Raw genomic sequence first — 19,969 nt, 5'->3', positions numbered from 1 at the left:
TCATCTGCATATCTGAGGTTATTGATATTTCGCCCAGCAATCTTGATTCCAGCTTGTGCTTCATCCAGCCCAGAGTTTCTTATGATGTACTCTGTGTATCAGTTAAATAAGCAGGGTGACAACATATAGCCTTGATGTACTCCTTTCCCTATTTGGAACCAGTCTGTTGTTCCATGTCCAGTTCTAGCTGTTGCTTCCTGACCTGCATACAGATTTCTCAAGAGGCAGGTCAGATGGTCTGGTATTCCCATCTATTTCAGAATTTTCCACAGTTTATTGTGATCCACACAAAGGCTTTGGCATAAAGGCCTTTATGTCAATTAAGCAGAAGTAGATGTTTTTCTGGAACTCTCTTGCTTTTTTGATGATCCAACGGATGTTGGCAATTTGATCTCTGGTTCCTCTGCCTTTTCTAAAACCAGCTTGAACATCAAGAAGTTCCTGATTCACGTACTGTTGAAGCCTGGCTTGGAGAATTTTGAGCCTTACTTTACTAGCGTGTGAGATGAGTGCAATTGTGCGGTAGTTTGAGCATTCTTTGGCATTGCCAGGGTGTTCTACTTAGGTCTTTATGTTAGATAGTAACCCTGAAGCCATGGCCACTGTGACTATGCCAGAGGTGAGTCTGAAACAGAGAGCAAATTGCCACTCGGCTCATTTCCAAGGGACCCACCACAACTCGGCATAAACGCAGCACCCAGCGCCCCAGTTGTGGCTGGCCTGGTGGTTTGTTTCTGCTATCATCCAGGCAGTCAGGGCCATACTGGACTGGATCCATTTCTCCCCGAAGTCAGAAAGCCAATGGTAAATAGAGAACTGGGCTAATACAATTGAATGGAGCATTGCTAGTCACACATATGATACTGGAGGACTTTGTTAGCAAGAATTTAGAAGAGGTTCCAGCAGTTCAGCTCAGTTCAGTTCAGTCGCTCAGTCATGTCTGACTCTTTGCGACCCCATGAATTGCAGCACGCCAGGCCTCCCTGTCCATCACCAGCTCCTGGAGTTTATCCAAACTCATGTCCATCGAGTTGGTGATGCCATCCAGCCATCTCATCTTCTGTCATCCCCTTCTCCTCCTCCCCCCAATCCTTCCCAGCATCTGTGACTTTTCCAAATACTGTGTTATAAAGGACTTTTCAAATGCATTGCTTTATTGGATGCTTATAACTACTCAGTGGTGTTGGAGAGGTTTGTATTTTTATAACCACTTCCAGATGGATGAAGGAAGAAGACAGAAGGGTTAAGTGATTTGCCGTGTCTGTAGCCATTGGAGGAGAGTTTAGTGAGGAGGGGCATATTTTCAGGTGTTTTGGGTTAGGGTTTTAAAATCTGGATAGCATGAACTTTGTCGTTGGGTCACAGTGTGGTCAGAGAAGGCAATGGCACCCCACTCCAGTACTCTTGCCTGGGAAATCCCATGGACAGAGGAGCCTGGTAGGCTGCAGCCCATGGGGTCGTGAAGAGTCAGACACGACTGAGCAACTTCACTTTCACTTTTCACTTTCATGCACTGGAGGAGGAAATGGCAACCCACTCCAGTATTCTTGCCTGGAGAATCCCAGGGACGGGGGAGCCTAGTGGGCTGATGTCTATGGGGTCGCACAGAGCCGGACACGACTGAAGCGACCTAGCAGCAGCAGCAGCAGCACAGTGTGGTAGCAGTGACTTTCTTGTTCAAGTAATCAGAAAATATTCCTGCCATGCCTATGCTAAGTTGTAGAGATTTATTAAGAAATATTACAAGGACTTCTCCCAGAGAACTTATAATTCCACTTTAGTATACACATGCTCATAAACTATTTCTGTTAGGCAGTAATAACACTCAGGTGCCAGGGACTGTGCGGGTCGTGGCTGACCGGTACAGCAGTAAACCTGTGGATGCCAACCTGTCCTAATAATTCTGTCCATGTTTGTTTTACAGAAGTGCATCCTTTCCTGAGGAAATGCTATGTCGCCTCTGTCAATGAGAATATCAAGACTCGTTGTTTGTGGGGGTGGGTGGGATGAGTATGTTTGGTGACCAGTTTCGGTTATTCACTAAGAGGGCTCATTGGGCTCAGAGTATATTCGCTTCTCCAGGAACTCTTCCCAACCCAGGGATTGAACCCAGGTCTCCCACATTGCAGGCAGATTCTTCACCAGCTGAGCCACAAGGGAAGCCCAAGAATACTGGAGTGGGTAGCCTATCCCTTCTCCAGCGGATCTTCCCAACCCAGGAATCGAACCGGGGTCTCCTGAATTGCAGGCAGATTCTTTACCAACTGAGCTATTCGGAAAATATTACTCACAGCTGTGATTTATTAAAGCAGCTACAAAGTAGAGTCACCAGAGGAAAGAACATGGGATAAGGTCCTGCGGAAACCAAGTGTAAAGGGCCAAAAGTCTTCTGACAGTTGCGAAGGATGCACTTAATTTTTCCAACACAAATTGTGACAACTTGTATGAAAGACTGTCTACTGGGTCTCATCTGAGACTTGGGGGTCAGATTTTTCTTGGGGGGCTGGTGACATAATCACCCCCTGCCCAGCACAGACCCAGCCTCCAGACTCCCAGAAGGAAGACAGGTGTTCATACACCAGGGTATTTGTACCAACAATTCAGGCACAGTGAGCCACCCTCAACTGTTCTGGAAACTGGGGGACCCCTCCTGAAATTCCAGTTCCTAAATGCTAGCCAAGGACCCACACTGCAAGCAGGCTTTTGTGAGGATAGCACACTCATGCTTGTTTTGTGAATGCCTCCACACTGAGCAATTCTATAATTGCTTAAGTTGTTGAGAAAGGGATATTGATGGAGAAACTTTTCGAAATCCAGGAAAGTCCGATGTTAAGAAGAGGTCATGTTTCTTGAGTGAAATTTGAGGTTGGACAAAAAAGAGAAGGATTCAAGGTGGAAATGCAGAGCACTGAGGTTTGACCCTGGTCCCAGTCTCCTGTCCACGTGCAGGAGATGGAGAGGAGGGAGGAGAATTGGGATGTGTTTTAGGAAATCAGGAGAGGCCAGAGGACCACAAAGGAGGAAATGCTCATTAGTATATAAAATGATGCAGACAGGTAGGAATTACGGGGACTGCAGAAATGCTGCTAGGACTTCTTTTAATAATGTGTGAATTGACTTTCTTTGAACTCAAAGTTATCTGTACACATTAAGCAAGACATGCAGCTTGTGCCTTTAAAGCTTTCCTGCCCATCACATCTTGCTGTTTGCTTTGGGTCACTTAAAACAAAAAGCTTTAAGAGTTTTTGGTCATTAATCTGCATTAGTTTGTTTGGCTTAGATTTCACAGGCAGATAAAATGGGTGAGCTTTGGGAAAGCTTAAAAAAATTTCCTTGAGAGTTACTGCGTACTTCTCTCTGGTAATTATTTAGGGACAACAGCAGCCAAAAAGCATCTCTTCTTTCCTTGATGGAAAAGTAATTCTGTTTGTTCATTAAGAGGATTGTGTTTGCTATTCCATTAATCTCATTGCCATTTGCTGGCAAAAAATGGAAATTGAAAGCTGCTTGTTTTGAGTCCTGACATCCCAAGGGGATGATGAGAGTGTTTGAATTTCCTTCTTCACCCCTGGACATCTCCCAGACTCTCACTTCTAGGTCACCTGACTGTCTCCTGCTTCATTTCTCTCTTTGTGGCTTCTCGATGGTAAGGTTGTATAGGACCTCTGAGATGGATAACCACTGTTAAAAAAAAAATCACATGAACCAATCAGTTCAGTTCAGTCACTCAGTCGTGTCCGACTGTGACCCCATGAACCGCAGCACGCCAGGCCTCCCTGTCCATCACCAACTCCCGGAGTCCACCCAAACCCATGTCCATTGAGTCGGTGGTGCCATCCAACCATCTCATCCTCTGTCGTCCCCTTCTCTTCCTGCCCTCAATCTTTCCCAGCGTCAGGGTCTTTTCCAATAGAGGCCTCTTTTTAACTTAAACTAAAAATGCATCAGAACCTCATTTAGTTGGCGGAGGGGGCAATGATTTGGGGACTTCCCTGGAAAATCACATGGATGGAGGAGCCTGGTAGGCTGCAGTCCATAGGGTCGCTAGGAGTCAGAGATGACTGAGCGACTTCACTTTCACTTTTCACTTTCATGCATTGGAGAAGGAAATGGCAACCCACTCCAGTGTTCTTGCCTGGAGAATCCCAGGGATGGTGGAGCCTGTTGGGCTGCCGTCTATGGGGTCGCGCAGAGTTGGACACGACTGAAGCGACTTAGCAGCAGCAGCAGCAGCTGGCAGCCCAGTGGTTAAGACTCTGCCTTTCAATGCAGGGGGTGCAGGTTCGATCCATGGTTAGGGAACTAAGATCCCACATGCCACACAGTGCGGTCAAAGAAATTTTTGTGGCTGACTTTGAGTGTTAGTGGTAAAGTGAATACTGGCGCCTCCTCTCTCACACTTTAGAGAATTTGATGATAGGAAAGGTGGTAGAAGGTGGAGATATAAGTGCCCACTGTGGCATTTGCTGTCTCAGTTCCCTTAAGCCTGGCCTTACTGACTTCATTGGACTTCAGGAGGGCAGATAGATGCTCAGTTGGAAGTGGTTTTAATTCTCTGTCTCTTGTTCTAATATTCTAGGGCTTCCAGCAAAAATTCTCCTTCCACAGTAAAGAGATTGTGGCTATCAGCTGTTCCTGGTGCAAGCAGGCGGTAAGTTTGGGGTTAAAATAAAACAAAGTGGGCTCCTGTTTTCTCAAAATAGAATTATGTCATTGCTGGAGTTCCTGTCTGTAAGTGGAACGTTATCCTAATTTATGTATTATTTCTCTCATAGGATCTGTGGAGGAAGAAAGACAGATTAGAGCTATAGAACCATAGGATAAATGAGCTGCGAGAAACTAGAAATTAACCCCTTTATTTATGTACACTGAAGCCTGGAATCACAGGTCGGAAAATCCCCTCCTGCTTCTATCTCTGAGTCTAGAATTGAGGGATTTTCACTCCGAGGCCACTTGCCCTGTAGTACACTAGGTTATTGATGATGACTTGTATAGGAGGAAGTTGCAACTTAGATAATCCCTCTGACAAAGCAATTCAGACATCTTGGTTCTTCTGTTTTTGATGTGGGTGAATTTTTTTTCTTAATGGGACTGTGTTAGGATTAGAGTGGGCTTATATTCTTCCGTAGGTTTGGATGTTGTTTTAGTTGGCTGTATGCTCATTGAAATGTTACTCTTTCTTACATTTGAACATGGATACTCATATGGATCCAGTGATAATTTCCCTTTTTACTTTTCCTCTCTTCTCTTTTTTTCATTCTTTAACAGCTCTGTCCCAACCAGATGGTTCATTTTTTTTTGGTTTTTGAACGTATTTTTTTTTCTTTAGCTAGACAATGTAGACTCTGACTCACAAGTTGGCAAACTATGGCCTGTAAACCAAATCTGACTGCTGCCTGTTTTTGTAACTGAAGTTTTATTGGAACGCAGCCATGCCCATCCTTTATGTGTTGTCTCTGGCTACTTTTTTGCTCCAGCAGCAGAGTTGAATAATGCAGCAGAAACAATATGGCCTCATAAGACTAAAATATTTACTATCCAGTCCTTTTATAGAAACAATTTGGACCCCTGCTCTAATCTCTCAATTCACTGGTTCTTTTAAATGACTGTGTAATTGGGATATATTGTCCCCTCACTGCACAGCCAACCTGGAAATAAAGGGCTGTGCTGTTTAAGCTTAAGGGTTAAGGCTGTGCAGATAAACTTCAGACGTCCAGGTGGCTTAGGGGTAAAGAATCCACCTGCCAACGCAAGAGACATGGAGTGCATTGGTCAGAAAGATCCCCTGGAGGAGGGCATGGCAACCCACTCCAGTATTCTTGGCTGGAAAATCCCCATGGACAAAAACCTGGCGGGCTACAGTCCAATAGGGTTGCAGGGTCAGACACAACTAAGCCACTAAGCACAGCACATGTATCGTTCAGTTTTCTAGGGTCCCACGTTGTAGAAGTTGATTTTTCAAGGACTGAAAATACAAAACCATTTAAGACAGATTACGGTGGTGGTGTATTTTAACACTATAGGTAATTCCTTCTAGGATATCTGATGTCAAACAATTAAGTGCCTTCTGTAGACACTTCCTATAGTAGAAAATAAAACTGTATTTGGGAGCCAGGTTTCATGTATTTGGGTCCTGACTCTACCCCTTAAAAGTCATGCAGTTTGAGACACACCTCTTAGTCTCTCTGGAGTACTCAGGTGTAAATTGTGAGAGTTGGAGTTGGCAATCTCTGAGATTCCTGCCATGTTAGAAATACAATGGCTATTCATATGGGGGGTTATCTGAATTATTAAAATAAAATTATTTTTTAAAAATTTATTTTAATTGGAGGATAATTACTTTGCAATATTGTGTTGCCAGCAATCTGACATACAGGGCAGCAAAGGAGACACAGACATAAAGAACAGACTTTTGGACTCAGTGGGAGAAGGAGAAGATGGGATGATTTGAGAGAAAATTACTTTTTAAAGAAGGAATTTGAATGACATTTCTCTGGTATATCAAATTGTTTGCAAATCACAAACAATTTAGGGGGAATTATTTATTATCTTATTAATTAGTATTTCATGCTTAATTGATTTAGTAATTTGCCACTGGATCATGTCAGATCTTGAAGATACTCAGCAGTAAAGATAAAATTGCCCTGAGGTGATATAATTGGGGTGGCTATATTTGCCAGTTTTCCTGAGACAGTCCTAATTTGTGTCTGCTATTCCAACATAATTATTGTCTCTGCTCCCTTTCATTCTTAAAATTGTTTCCGTTAAGATGATAAATTATGTGGTCACATTAAGTATAATCTTAAGTAGCTGCTGCTGCTGCTGCTAAGTCGCTTCAGTCGTGTCCGACTCTGTGCGACCCCATAGACGGCAGCCCACCAGGCTCCCCTGTCCCTGGGATTCTCCAGGCAAGAACATTGGAGTGGGTTGCCATTTCTTTCTCCAATGCATGAAAGTGAAAAGTGAAAGTGAAGTCGCTCAGTCATGTCCGACTCTTTGTGACCCCATGGGCTCCAGCCTACCAGGCTCCTCCATTCCTTGGGATTTTCCAGGCAAGAGTACTGGAGTGGGGTCCCATTGCCTTCTCCGAATCTAAGTAGCAGCTACTGTTAATTTTTTTTTTAAATCACTATGATTAAAATTTTAAAGCCCATAATTGTATGATGGGGATTTGATGTTTATTAGAAAACAAACACTACCACACGTTATTATCACTTTACAGTCACACACACACAAAAAAATTACTGGAAATGTGATTGGCCTAAGGTTACGCAGTCCTTTGGGGTATAGAGTTAAGTCCCTGAAACCTAAGTATTGTTATTATCATTAGCCTATATTGACTTCCTTCCTTTCAAAAATCAAAAGCACTTTAGATTTGCCAAGTGTGCTAGGACCATTATTTTTTCAGCAGCCCTAGACAAACCCAGCAGAAGCAGTCTTTTTGTTTCCTCTCTAACAACTCTCTAGAAGAGACAATTTTTTTTCCTGAGTCCCTTACACTGGAAGGACTACTGGGAAGGATTGATGTCTGTGGATAGAAAAACGAGAGGCGGATAGTAGGAATGCCACTCTGCTTGTCTTCATTGCCTTCTCAGCATTATCCCAGATCAGCCAAGTCTGTGATGGGCGCAAGCCAAGTGAAACAAAATTATGTGCAAAGTTAGCCTTTCTAGAACCCTTCAAGTCTCTAATGCTTTTAATGTAAATATCCTATAAAAGGTTATCAAGTTTCAGCTGGTCTGTCCTATAAGCTGAGTTCTTGTTATCAGTTGTTGTCAGTTTATAAAGTAGAATGAATTTGAAATCGGGTCTCTTCAGTTCCTGGGGCTGGTTGGGCAGTGATGAGGAGCATGGGACCTCTGTGTGTGTGTGTGCACGCAAGCACGTGCATAAGTATGCACACGTGTACTTCCTTCTTGCGGCAGCATTTCCCTCCGTGCAGAATTGTTTACTGGCCTGTTTTTCCCTTCAGTTTCACAATAAGGTGACCTGCTTCATGCTGCATCAGATTGAGGAACCCTGCTCCCTGGGGGCTCACGCTGCTGTTATTGTTCCGCCTACCTGGATCATTAAGGTGAAGAAACCTCAGGTAACTGCCGGGACCCTGATGCTGCTGGGCCAGCTCAGAGAAAAAGGAACTGCTGCTTCTTGCTTTTCTCCCCCCTGATGAGGTTCCTACGATCTCTGCTAACTCCTCCCCACAGGCCCATGCTTAGCTTCCCAGTTCATCCCCTTAGCCCATCCCTGTACTGCTGTTGGGCTCTCTCATGGAACCAGCCTCTTCTTCCTAAAGAAATCAGAGATTCACAGCAGGAGTGCTTGTTCCCCATTCAGATGCTAATATATATTCTCTCTGCCTGGGCACTCTGCTGAGTTCCTTAAAGCCGCGTGGTGAGTGGTGCGTGCAGCTGATTCTTACACGACTCTCTTCTCTTGCAGCCTGGGCAACCCCAGGGAGTGGCTGTGAGGGCACACGGTGGTGCAGGCTTCAGTGTTGGGTTGCGATTTCCACCACTTCCAACCCCAACGCAGACTGTGGGTCATGACCTTCCCCAGTACACGAGGCCTGCTTAGAGAGCAACACTCTTTCCTTAAGGCAAAGTAGAATTTATCCTCTTAACAGCTAATCTCATTCTGTATTCAAGCCTCCTTGTACTTTCTGCATTGCAGGCTGATTCTTTAGGTCTGAGCAACCAAGAAGCTCTTTTGTACGTATGTTTCCCCCTAAAATTCAGTACCCTCTCCAATTGTTTTATAGTAAACATTCAGTTAAATCAACACGGTTTCATCAAAAACCTAGATGGTATCAAGAAGGCTACTAAGCACTGTGATGTAATATATGATTTTTGCTCTGAAGAACCATGTAATTACTTTAAGGAAAGATCAGGGAGAGCTTCATGAAGCAAGTGGGTTTTATTCTGCCTCCTTAAAGATGGATGGGATTTAGATCAGTGGAGAAGAAAATAACATGCAGGAGAATGGCAGGAGCAAGTATACTTTGTTCAAAATTATATCCATGGAGCTGTGAGATTAGGTTGACTGCAGAGGAAGGTTTTTGTAGGGGGTGAGTAAAAGGGATGAGCGTAAGATTGTTCAGGCCTGACTCAGAGGAGATTTTTGCTCCTTGTAAACTTTATCCTTTCAACAAAGGAGTGATTGAGTAAAATTATATATATATATATATGTATATTTTTAAATATAATTTCCTTTTAGGAACACCTAGCATGAGTATGTAGGGTGACCTAGTGGTGTGGGATTTTGGACGACTGAAGATAAAACAGGAAAACCAGAAGACACTACCACTCCGCAGAGAAACTCTAAGTTTACTTTTGTAAACTTTAAAAGATCTTTGGGTTGTGGAAATTTTCAAACAAGTGGAGAGAAAGAGATGATCATAATGAATTTTATAACCATGAACTTTTCTGCTGCTGTGGTTTCATCTATCCCTTGCCACGCCATATTTTGCTTTTTATAATTAAATTTGTTTTGAGATTCCCATGGAAGAAACAACACAGAAGGAACCCTTGTATCCATTGCAAACCTTCTCCTCATGGTACCATCTTGTAGTATCAGAGTATAACCTCATAACCAGGATATTGACACTGATCAGTGAAGACACAGAACAATTCCGTCACCATAGGTGTCCTTGTGTTACCTCGTCATTGCCACATCCATGTTCCTTCCGGCCCCACCCCATTTACTCTGTCTTCTTGAAAGTACAAGTCTTCCTCTTTCCCTTTTGCTAGGGTATTTTAAAGCAAAGTTTAGCATACCATTTAATCTATAGATGCTGCCTTTTGTTTCCCAGAAAGATAATTCCATACCATGACTTCACCCATCAAAATTAATTAATTTGAGGTGGCATCATTAAAATATTTTCTTATTCTTTCAAATATATCTTTCTTACAGTTATTTTTGTCAAACTAAGATCCAAAGTCTGCAACTTCCTGTTTGTTGACTGATCTCTTAAATCTCTTTTAATCTATAGCACTCTCCTCTCTTAGTTTTTCTGCCATTTATTTAAATAGGGTCACTTTACCTATAACATAGCTCATATTTTAATTTTGACTGATTGTGTCCTTATTGTGTTTTAAAATCATTTAAATCATCATTTAAAATCATGGCCCATATTTCTTACAAAAATATTTAGATGTAAAGAGTCAGATTTAGGTTTAATTTCTTGGCAAATGGGCTGTCTGGGTAATGATGTCTTTTTCTGTCATGTTGCTTTTAACGAAACATAATACCAGATTCGGAGAAGGCAATGGCACCCCACTCCAGTACTCTTGCCTGGAGAATCCCAGGGACGGGGGAGCCTAGTGGGCTGCTGTCTATGGGGTCGCACAGAGTCGGACACGACTGAAGCGACTTAGCAGCAGCAGCAGCAGCAGCAGCAATACCAGATTGTTCACTCTTAGTGGTGTTAGGATTCAGAAACTGTTATCCTAATACATTTATTATAAATTTGTCCCTCTGTCTTTCATCTGTAATTTTATACATTACAGATTGTTGCCTAAATCTTTTATTTCATTAGGGTTTGTTAAAGGGTGATTTTCCAATTTTTAGTCTTCATTTTTTAGCTACAGTTTTTCTATAAAGAGACTTTGACCTTATTACCAGCAAATATATACATAACAGATGCTTTTGTGTTTGGCTTCATTTCTAAATTTTCGTAATAATAAGTTGGTATCTTAGCAACTTTTATTAGGTAGCTGATAGGTGGGAATGGTTTTTGGAAAGTAGTTCAGAGTCAGGATGCTAAGGTCCAAAATTTTTTAATAATCCACCTTTTTATTCCCATCATGATTCAGGACATTGTAATAATAAGAATGAAAGCTAACATTTATTGAATGCTTTACATGTGTTAGATATTTTAAGTACTATACATTCAGTATCTCATTGTCACAGTGCTCTTATTAGTCCCACTTTGCAGCTGAGGAAAGTGAGGAATAGAAAAGTCAAACGGATTAGCTGGGGCTATGCAATTATTGGTGTGAGATGCGTTTGAACCCACAAATTGTGATTCTGAAATCCAAGCTCTTAATGGTATATCATGCTACTTTACCATGTCACTAAAACCAGCCTTGATGAATCAGATAACTTTAAAAATTTTGGTGGTCCCTCCTCCCCTGGGTTCCAAAGTCATCAAGTAATTTAACTAATTAACTAAGTTCTGTATAAAAGGTGGTGTATAATGAGCCTGAGGGGGCAGCGTGGCAATAGGGTAGTGGTGAAGAGCTCTGGTTTGCGAACCAGGCAGCCTGGACTCATAACTTTGCTCTGCCACTTAGTAGCTTGTTTCATCTCTTAATCTCTTCTACTTCAGTTTCTCCTCTGTAAAGAGTAAATAACACTTGTACCTATTTCATAGAGCTTTTTTGAGGACTAGTGAGCTAAAACACACAAAGTAACACACAGAACAGTACCTAGCTCATTGGAACCACTCAGATTTTAGCTCTTGCTGTTTTCCTTCTTGTTGACTTTTAGGAGCACAAGGTGTCAGATGAAGCTGGGTCGGGATAGAAGCTGCTGATCCCCGAACCTTCTGTGTTCCAGTGAAAGCAGATGTAAAGAGGGTGAGAGAGAGACCCAGCGGAGGGGGCAGAAAGAGTCAAGAGTAGGGGCCATAGCCTGGTATCTACAGCGTTTCCAAGCGCACCTGGAAGTATTACTGTAGCTGTTGTATTTCACACCGGAGTGGGATTGTATATTCACTAGCCCAATCCCTATCGCAGGGGAGACAGCCAAGACCTGTTCATTTACTAAATAAAAGAATAGAAGACAGGAGAACATCCACACCTAGAAAATGGAAGGAGGAGAATGTTGCTAGACAGAGAACTATGATAGCATGAATTTCATTATTAAAAAGATGAAAAGAAAAATAGGGCAGTCATCAATGTTCAATTCTGTAGACATGAAAAATATAGCAAGGGTTGAGAGAAGTCTTTGTGTTTGGAACCAGATCATTGATAAGTCAAAGCCTTAGTTTGTAGAGTATGGGGCATGGGTGGCAACCTGTTACAAATGGTGTGGAAGCAATAAGATTAGAGAATTTGTTTGGAGACATTGGGCGGGAAACCTTTTTTTAAAAAAGGAAAATTTGAAAAGTAGATGGAAAACAGCAGATAAAATGCTTTTTGAGCATTTAGTGTTTATGTATCTTTCCACCTGTACCATATATTTCTATGTTTTTCCATTGGGGCTTCCCTGATGGCTCAGCAGGTAAAGAATCTGCCTGCAATGCAGGAGCTGCAGGAGACACAGGTTTGAGCTCTGGGTCAGGAAGATCCTCTGGAGAAGGAAATGGCAACCCACTCTAGTATTCTTGCCTGAAAAATCCCATGGACAGAGGAGCCTGGTGGGCTACAGTCCAAAGGGTTGCAAAGAGGCAGACACAACTGAGCACAAGCACCTACCCACCAGTTTTCTATGACTCCGCTTAACAGTGATAAAGGAGAAGAGCCTTAATTGAATTAAATATATGCTTAATTAACCACATTCAAAGATGAATCAGTTATTCATTTGATGTCCACAAAGAGTGTACATCCCAAGGAGGAAAATAGACACAACAGTCTAAATCATTGGTTGGAGTCTTTGTGAATTTCATTCTGGAGAGGAATTCAGCCACAAGTAAATCCTTAATATTGGGTTGGCCAAAAAATTCGTTCAAGTTTTTTCGCTAACATCTTATGGAAAAACACAAATGAGCTTTTTGGCTAACCCACTGAAAGAGTAGTTTTCAGATGTCTGGGAAGGGATATCTGTTTGACTGGTGTGCATCTCATGGGAGAGATACACATATGGGGGTGAAAGGAAGGGCCCAGAGAGTTGGGTTGCATCAGCCCTGGTCATTGAGATACGTACACATCTAAGGTGCAAAGGGGTAAATGCCACCTAAGATGTAGAAACACAGTGAAGACTTGAAGCAGAACTGAGCTCCCTCAGTCGGAGAATAGCCTAGTCTCAGTGGGAAATCTGCCCTGTGTGCTTGGTCTTGAAGGAAGTGGGCCGCATCCCTGGCAAGAGGAATGAGGAAGGCTGATGTGAGCCAATAGGATCTAACTGATTACAGCAGTGAAGATGGGTCATGAAATAAAGTCGGCTTTATTTGTGATGTTTGTGTCTAAATAAATGGCTGTAAAGAAGAAGAGTAAAGGAAATCTACTGAAGTGTGTTATGGTCTGAAAAAGTGGGTTGTAAAGAGGTGGAATTAAACCATATATTTTCGTTCTCTGTGGAAAGACGGCGGGTCCTGAGTGGATAATGACTCCATGACCAGCTGTGGAGTTGGGCGCTGAGTGAAAGCGTGCTGGATGATTTGCTAGGTTTCATCACCAAATTACTTGGAGAGACCTGGAACTGAAAAGGTAGATAACTGAAAGCAGTTAAACTGAAAAAAAAAACAAATTTTGGTGACCAAGACTCAATCAGTTAATATAAAGTCCAAGTTATATTTGAAATCACAAATGTCAGTATTTGTCCTCTGGCCTGAAAATGTTAGAGGATAATGCTTTGGATGAATGAGTTAAAGATATTCAAATACTCGTGCAGGCACTTGGAGCTGATGGAGCAAGACTCATGCAACATGAACTTTTTGTGAGGTCGGATTTGTGGGAGGACCCTAGAGGTGTGTGTTTTTAATAAATAACATCATTCTCTACTTAGTGCTTTAAAATTTGGCTGTTCTATTTGAAAAATCATAGGGAAAAGTCTATATTAATACATATATATTTGGTTCCTTTTAAGCTGCTATGGATATTTTAAAGTTGATTTAAGCCAATTTCCTCTCAATGGATATTTATATTATTTCTAATGGTCTGGTTATAAAAATGTCAAAATCAACTCCTGCCTAGCCTTGTATGGGCTTTCTCCATGCTAGTCCTTATTCCTTAAGATTGGATTATCTTAAAATGCTAGGACCCCATGGTATGTAATAGCAATGACCAACAATCTCCCTCAATGCCCCATGCCAAAGACTTCCTTTGTTCAGTTCTAAAGGTCAAGAAACACTTGCTGTGATTTGGCCAAATATGCCTGAGAAGCTGCTGAGACCCTGTCCTTAATTTTCGGAGTAAGTTTTCTTGATTCTTCTGCTTGCTTGTCCTCACAACAACCATTGCTGCAGTGCTAAACCTGGAGCAGGGCAGAGTGAGAATATCCTTTCATAGACAAAGTCCATGGAGCGCCCTCTTGTTATCCATCAGAGTTTTGTCCAGTGTGTGAATGGAGGAAGACTTCATCTGGGATGATGAAGTAAGATATCGTTTCTTTAGACGTGTTATTATAATTGATCCTTTGTGATCCTGTCACCTGAGGAAATCCCAAGAGTTAATAAGAGTAGTAAGTTGGGTTTCATTCACAGTGGAGTGATTCACCCGTAGGATTTCATAACAGCCCAGGAAGGCGTCATAACTGTGATAAAGATTGTGTTGATAGGATTATTTTTGTGGCAAGGTAATCCTGTGCCACAATACCTGGGACAAGAAAACAAAAATCATTTTATCTTTTCTTAAGAATTTCACAAAAGAGTGGGCACAGAATGTACAGGGATGAATGCTATTGGAATCAGAAGAATGTAAAAATCCAGACAAGAGCACTACGTTTCGATGTTTGGACAGTCGAACTTGTAGAGCGAACCCTTTGCATCACTGAGTTAGCTGCTTTTGATAAGAGCAATGCTTTGTTTTAGAACCCAGGAAAAGTATTAAAGGTTTCTTGGCTGTTTTGTCAACAATTCTAGATAATAACATCTTGGTATAATTTTTTCATTCTTGAGAACCATGTTTATTTAACTCGCACAAGACTGACCAGGCAGTGTAAGTGATATTGTGGATTAGCAAGACTTGAAGACTTGTCTTGGCCAAAACACAGCCTGAATCTGCCTTCGCATCCATCTGTTCCTCACTGAATTAAGCTGCCTTCTAAAAGAAGTGATGTACTGAGACAGAGATACATGTTTACACAAGGACAGAAAGAAGCCTGGGGAATTTGGAGGTGTGAAGTTCCATAATGCTTATCGTTTGCTCTTTGACCATCTGTAGGGAGGTAAGCTTACTCAGAGCTCATGTACAATTGTCCAGGTACTGTAAGTCAACCACTGTGTTGATCTTTCCCCCTTCTTGTTCTGTGAGATGAAGGCCTCAGGTGCCTGTGGCTTGGTGAGATTTGGAAGCATTTGCCTCTATGTTTAAAACAAAGGCATTTTGTCTGTCTGTTCCCTATGAGAGCTGAGTCCCCTGCCTGCTCCTTTTTCAGACATACAGCCTTATTTTGGTGTGTTTTTTTAACCCTCTTCTCAAACATACTTGATCAGCAGTATCACCTGAAGAACTGTGATTTCTGTGATCAAGCAAGTTGAGGAAATAGTCTCTCAACTTGACTCATGTGACCTATCTCTTGGAGTTTCATTATTGAGTCCTGTCAAGAGCCAAGGCCCATAGTGTGTTCCTTTAAGTGTTTGGTGTCCTGCATTGCTCTTGGCATGAAATGAACAAAAACGAAAGAAATTAGGAAACAGTCACTCACTTCCTAAGGACCCTTTTTGAAATCAGGGAAGACTCGGTCAGTGTTGTGAATTGTGAAAATACTGATTTATTATTTCCACAATGATGTGAGTGCATACTGTGCGCTAGGCATTTGTGCTGGGGATATATAGCCATCAACAGGCAACTGATAACATTGATCAAAGTGTTTCTCATGGGATGGATACCAGGTTAACTACTTTACATCCACTTTTTTTCATTTAAACTCCATAACTGTCCAGTGAGGTAGGTATTATCACCTTCATTTGAAAATTAAACTATTATTTCAAAAGTTTGACTTGGCCAAGGTTATGGAGCTAGTAACAGGGAGGTTCAGAATTCAGTCTGTCAAATCCCACACCTCATGCTTCTTACCCCAGTGACTGGCTTTACTGTACATAGTACATACGACTCCTCATTCTACCTTTTGTACTTCAAACAGAGGTTCTCAATTCTGGCTACATTAGAATTCCCCAGGAGCTTTTATTATTTTATTTTATTCTATTCCATCCTGTCGTAATCTATTCTATTCTGGGGAGCTTTTAAAAAGTATCTTGGCCTGGGCTTCACCCTAAACAAATTAAATAAGAATATTTGTTGGGGCCCAGGTACTAACACTCAAAGCATCATGATTTGCCATAAGTAATAGATACTGCTTCTGCCAGTCTAATAGTTTTCAGCACTCTACTTGGAATATTCGACTGATTAAGCATTTAAAAGTTCCAAGTAATTGTTCTTCCCTTTTAATAAAACTGTAAGTAGTCAAAACATAGCAAATACTCAAAGAATGCAGAAGTTTCCCAAAGAGGGACATGATAATAGATCCATTTAAAGAGGAATTTGGAAACTTGGAGATCTGTTTGCAGGAGAATTATAGTCTAGAGTGAGTGATGAGAAATCACCTGGCATCGCGAACACCTATGAACTTCTGGATTTCTTTTCTGGTGAGATTCAGAGAACCTGAAGACTCTTTTAATCTGATGGGGGAAGAAAACCTTGGGACAAATGGTGGTTCAAGAAAGTTTCCTTCATCCTTGGTGAGCACAGGCCACAAATCAACTTTTTTTTTCTTGGTCCAAATGCAAGTAAAATAAAAGCTAAGTAGTTTCATTACTAACTTGGATGTGTTAATATATGTACTCTAGACTAAAAGGTTTATTTTGAATGCTCTAAGAAAAAATACAATGTTGAAAAATAGATATCTAAGTTTCTTCAAGCTGTTTGAAAACATTTAATTGCTCAAACAATGCATGTGTCTATACTTATGTAAACTTTTAAGTTAAAGATTTTGTATTTCAGGCTTTCAACACTTTGTAAAACATCTATGTCATGGTAGTAATAGCTTGCCTTTATGAAGATGGCCATCTAATTAATTATTGACTCTACACTAATTAAATCTGGTTTTGCCTTGCCTTCAGCCAGGGAGCTGTGACTGTTCCCAGAGAGAGGTTCTTCTCAAAGCATCTGTATCAAATATTAAGAGTAAATAGCTGAAATAATCAGAGTTGTGGTCCATACGTTCCCTAGAAAGAGAAAGACAGGGAAAGTAAATTTGGGGTCCCTGTGTTTCAAGTTGGATGCGCTTCTGTGAGAGGAAAAAAATCAAGGTTGCCAAGGGAGGGAGGACTTTTTTAAACCAGTGGGTCCTTAGCCAGAAAAAGGAAGAGCAGTGACTGCCTCTCTACTATGATAAGTAACGTGACTCTTCACATTTTTAAAACCAAGCCATGAATGCTGGTAGAAGACTTGGCTCATAACATTTCAGTGGGGTTGAGTCATTTTATATGAACAGGTCATTTCCTATAAAAAGTAAACAGAGGGGGAAAAAAAAAAGCAAAAAGAAAAACGTGAAAAATGGCCTCCTTTTTTACATTTCCACATAGGTGATCTCCATACCAGGAGATGAACTTCTTGAACTTGGTTGGGCGGGAGACGGACCTGGTTGGGCGGGAGACTGGAGCCCCTCAGAGAATTTGGGATTCTTCCATTTTTACTGGGAGGGTTGGCAGGTATAACATGTGTTGTTATGTGAGTCCATGAGAGCCTCCAGGGTTCTAACTCCCTGCCTCTCCGTGGGGTGGGGAGTCAGTCGCTCACTCTGAAGCACGCGACTGGGTTCTGTGTGTGGCTTCCCCATGAGCAGTGGCTTGGAAGTGTCAAAGCATGAGAAGCATGCCCTGCCAGACAGCATGTGCCGCCGTCACCTTCTACATGGTCCTGCATGGGCGCGCTCGTGGGCTGTCGGCCTCCCAGCTCAGGGGTCCCTTCTTTCCCTGCAGAATTCCCTGAAGGCGTCCAATCGGAAGAAGAAGAGAACAAGCTTTAAAAGAAAAGCCAGTAAAAGAGGAAGCGAAGTAAGTGCTTGAGCGTGATGGTCCAGGGAAATCCACCTTCCTCTCCACCGTCTCCTCCATCTGACTCGACCTGGCCCGAGCTCATTTTTCTGATGTATCTCCCACCATTCTCCTTCACCATACCCTAACCACATTGGGATTCTGCCTGTTCCTTTAAAATATATGCATAAAACCTCTTACCACTTGAGATTCAGAGCATTTGTTCTTGTCTGTGGAAGTATTATCCCAAAGATGATAAAGATGAAGATGAGAGCTAGAATGTATCTAGAACACTTCGAGCCTATAGAACAAAAAACAAATCATGGCTAAATTCTTGGGGACAAGTTATAGCTTGAGACACTTTCTCACGTTGAGTAAGCCCTGTGAAACAAGATACAGTGTATTTTGGGGGGTGGGGTGGGGAACGGCAGTGGTTCTAGAAATGTCTCACTTTCATTGCTTTGGGGCTGCTTTTCAAGTCGTGGATGTGTGTCTCAATAGTGCTGCTTTCTTTCTTTAGCAGGAAAACAAAGGTCGTCCTTTTGTGATAAAACCTATTTCTTCTCCGCTCATGAAACCCTTGCTTGTGTTCGTGAACCCCAAGAGTGGAGGCAACCAGGTAAGTCAGTTTTCATGCGTTCCACTTGGGAGTTTCAACACTTTCTTGAAAACACATTTCCTGACACCAAGTAAAATAGCGCCCTGTGGGACTCCTGGCATTGGAAGACAGACAGTTTCTCCAGTAAGGCACAGCTTTACACTTGACAGAGCCAGGCGAAACCTCGAGGTTCTAGGATTTATCCCTCTGCTTCCATGTCAAGCTTTACTAGAGGTGTTCAAAAACCTAACTGCTAACATTTTGCTTACAGATTTTCAGGAAAGTTCATGCTACAAATTCTCAGTGTTTCAGCTTTCTCAACTCCTATACTTAAGAAGCCCTTCGTGAGCTTGTGTGTGTGTGTGTTAGTCAGTCAGTTGTGTCTGACTCTTTGTAACCCCACAGACTGTAGCCCACCAGGCTCCCCTGTCCATGGAATTCTCCAGGCAAGAATACTGAACTGGGTAGCCGTTCCCTTCTCCAGGGGATCTTCTCGACCCAGGAATCAAACCCAGGTCTTCTGCATTGCCGGCAGAATCTTTACCGTCTGAACCACCGCCTGTGTTTCTTTCTACTGTAATTTAGACTCAACTACTTTTCCCCCTGTCTTCAGAGGAAAGAGAGAATAATGATTTATTACCCATGATAATCATGAACAACAGACACCACGAAGGCTACCAAAAATATTTCACCTTTCATAGGTTTCATTTGCCCAAGTCCTATAGAATGATTAATATCAACCTCATTTAAGGATAACAAATAGCCTTAGAAAAGTAAACTTTAATAACATATCTAATGTACACAGCTCTTTAAAGGATAGAAATTGTCCTAGAATCCAAGTCCTTGTCTCCTCATCTAGTTCTCATCCCACTCTCTGAGGATTCTTATCAATACTCCTCTGTGGGTTCTGATTTTGCTGTGTCTTTCATGCAAGTTTAAATGATATTTCCTGTGTCCATTAAGTGCACATTTTACATTTTGAGACAAGATTCCCTGAAGTGTCACACTAAGCAACTTAAAGATTTAAAACTGTTTTAGTCACCTCATATAAGTAGGTAAATCATAGAATTAAGATTGACCCAAGATAATGCTTGTTCTTATTAGTAAAGTTAATGGGGTATTTTCCAGATCACATTAATTATAGTAAAGCTTCTCTAATGGCAGCTTCTAATTTAAAGAAATATTATCCCCCCTTTCCTTTCTTCAAAATTATTTTTATTAATTTTTGTTTATGTATTTATTTAAGTTTTGGCTTCATTGCTGCACACTGGCTTTCCCTAGTTGCAGCATGTGGGGGCTACTCTCTAGTTGCTACAAGCTTCTCACTGCGGTGGCTTCTCCTGTAGAGCATGGGCTCTAGGGTGCAGGCTCAGTAGTTGTGGCAGGTGTTAGTTGCCCCGTGGCATGTGGGATCTTCCCGGACCAGGGATCAAACAGGTGTCCCCAGCATTGCAAGGCAGATTCTTAACATTGGACCACCAGGGAAATCTCCAAATTCTTTTTCTTTTTTCAAGAGT

General features: G+C 41.8%; 1 protein-coding gene across 3 annotated transcripts in view; it reads left to right on the top strand.

The window, feature by feature from the left end:
* Positions 1-19,969, top strand: part of DGKI (diacylglycerol kinase iota) — a 486,267-nt gene that overhangs the window by 237,797 nt on the left and 228,501 nt on the right. For 2 of the 3 annotated variants that reach the window (XM_081533025.1, XM_081533023.1), the window contains exons 7-10: positions 4,580-4,651; positions 7,973-8,089; positions 17,801-17,875; positions 18,375-18,473. In XM_081533025.1, the coding sequence (XP_081389151.1) occupies positions 4,580-4,651; positions 7,973-8,089; positions 17,801-17,875; positions 18,375-18,473 (363 nt within the window). The remainder of the gene's footprint in view (positions 1-4,579; positions 4,652-7,972; positions 8,090-17,800; positions 17,876-18,374; positions 18,474-19,969) is intronic. The other variant, XM_081533024.1, reaches the window with a different exon arrangement.

Source organism: Giraffa tippelskirchi, chromosome 10, assembly GCF_054371585.1.
Source record: "Giraffa tippelskirchi isolate mGirTip1 chromosome 10, T2T-mGirTip1v1.2.pri, whole genome shotgun sequence".
Taxonomy (NCBI): domain Eukaryota; kingdom Metazoa; phylum Chordata; class Mammalia; order Artiodactyla; family Giraffidae; genus Giraffa; species Giraffa tippelskirchi.
This window is presented reverse-complemented; position numbering and strand designations above follow the sequence as displayed.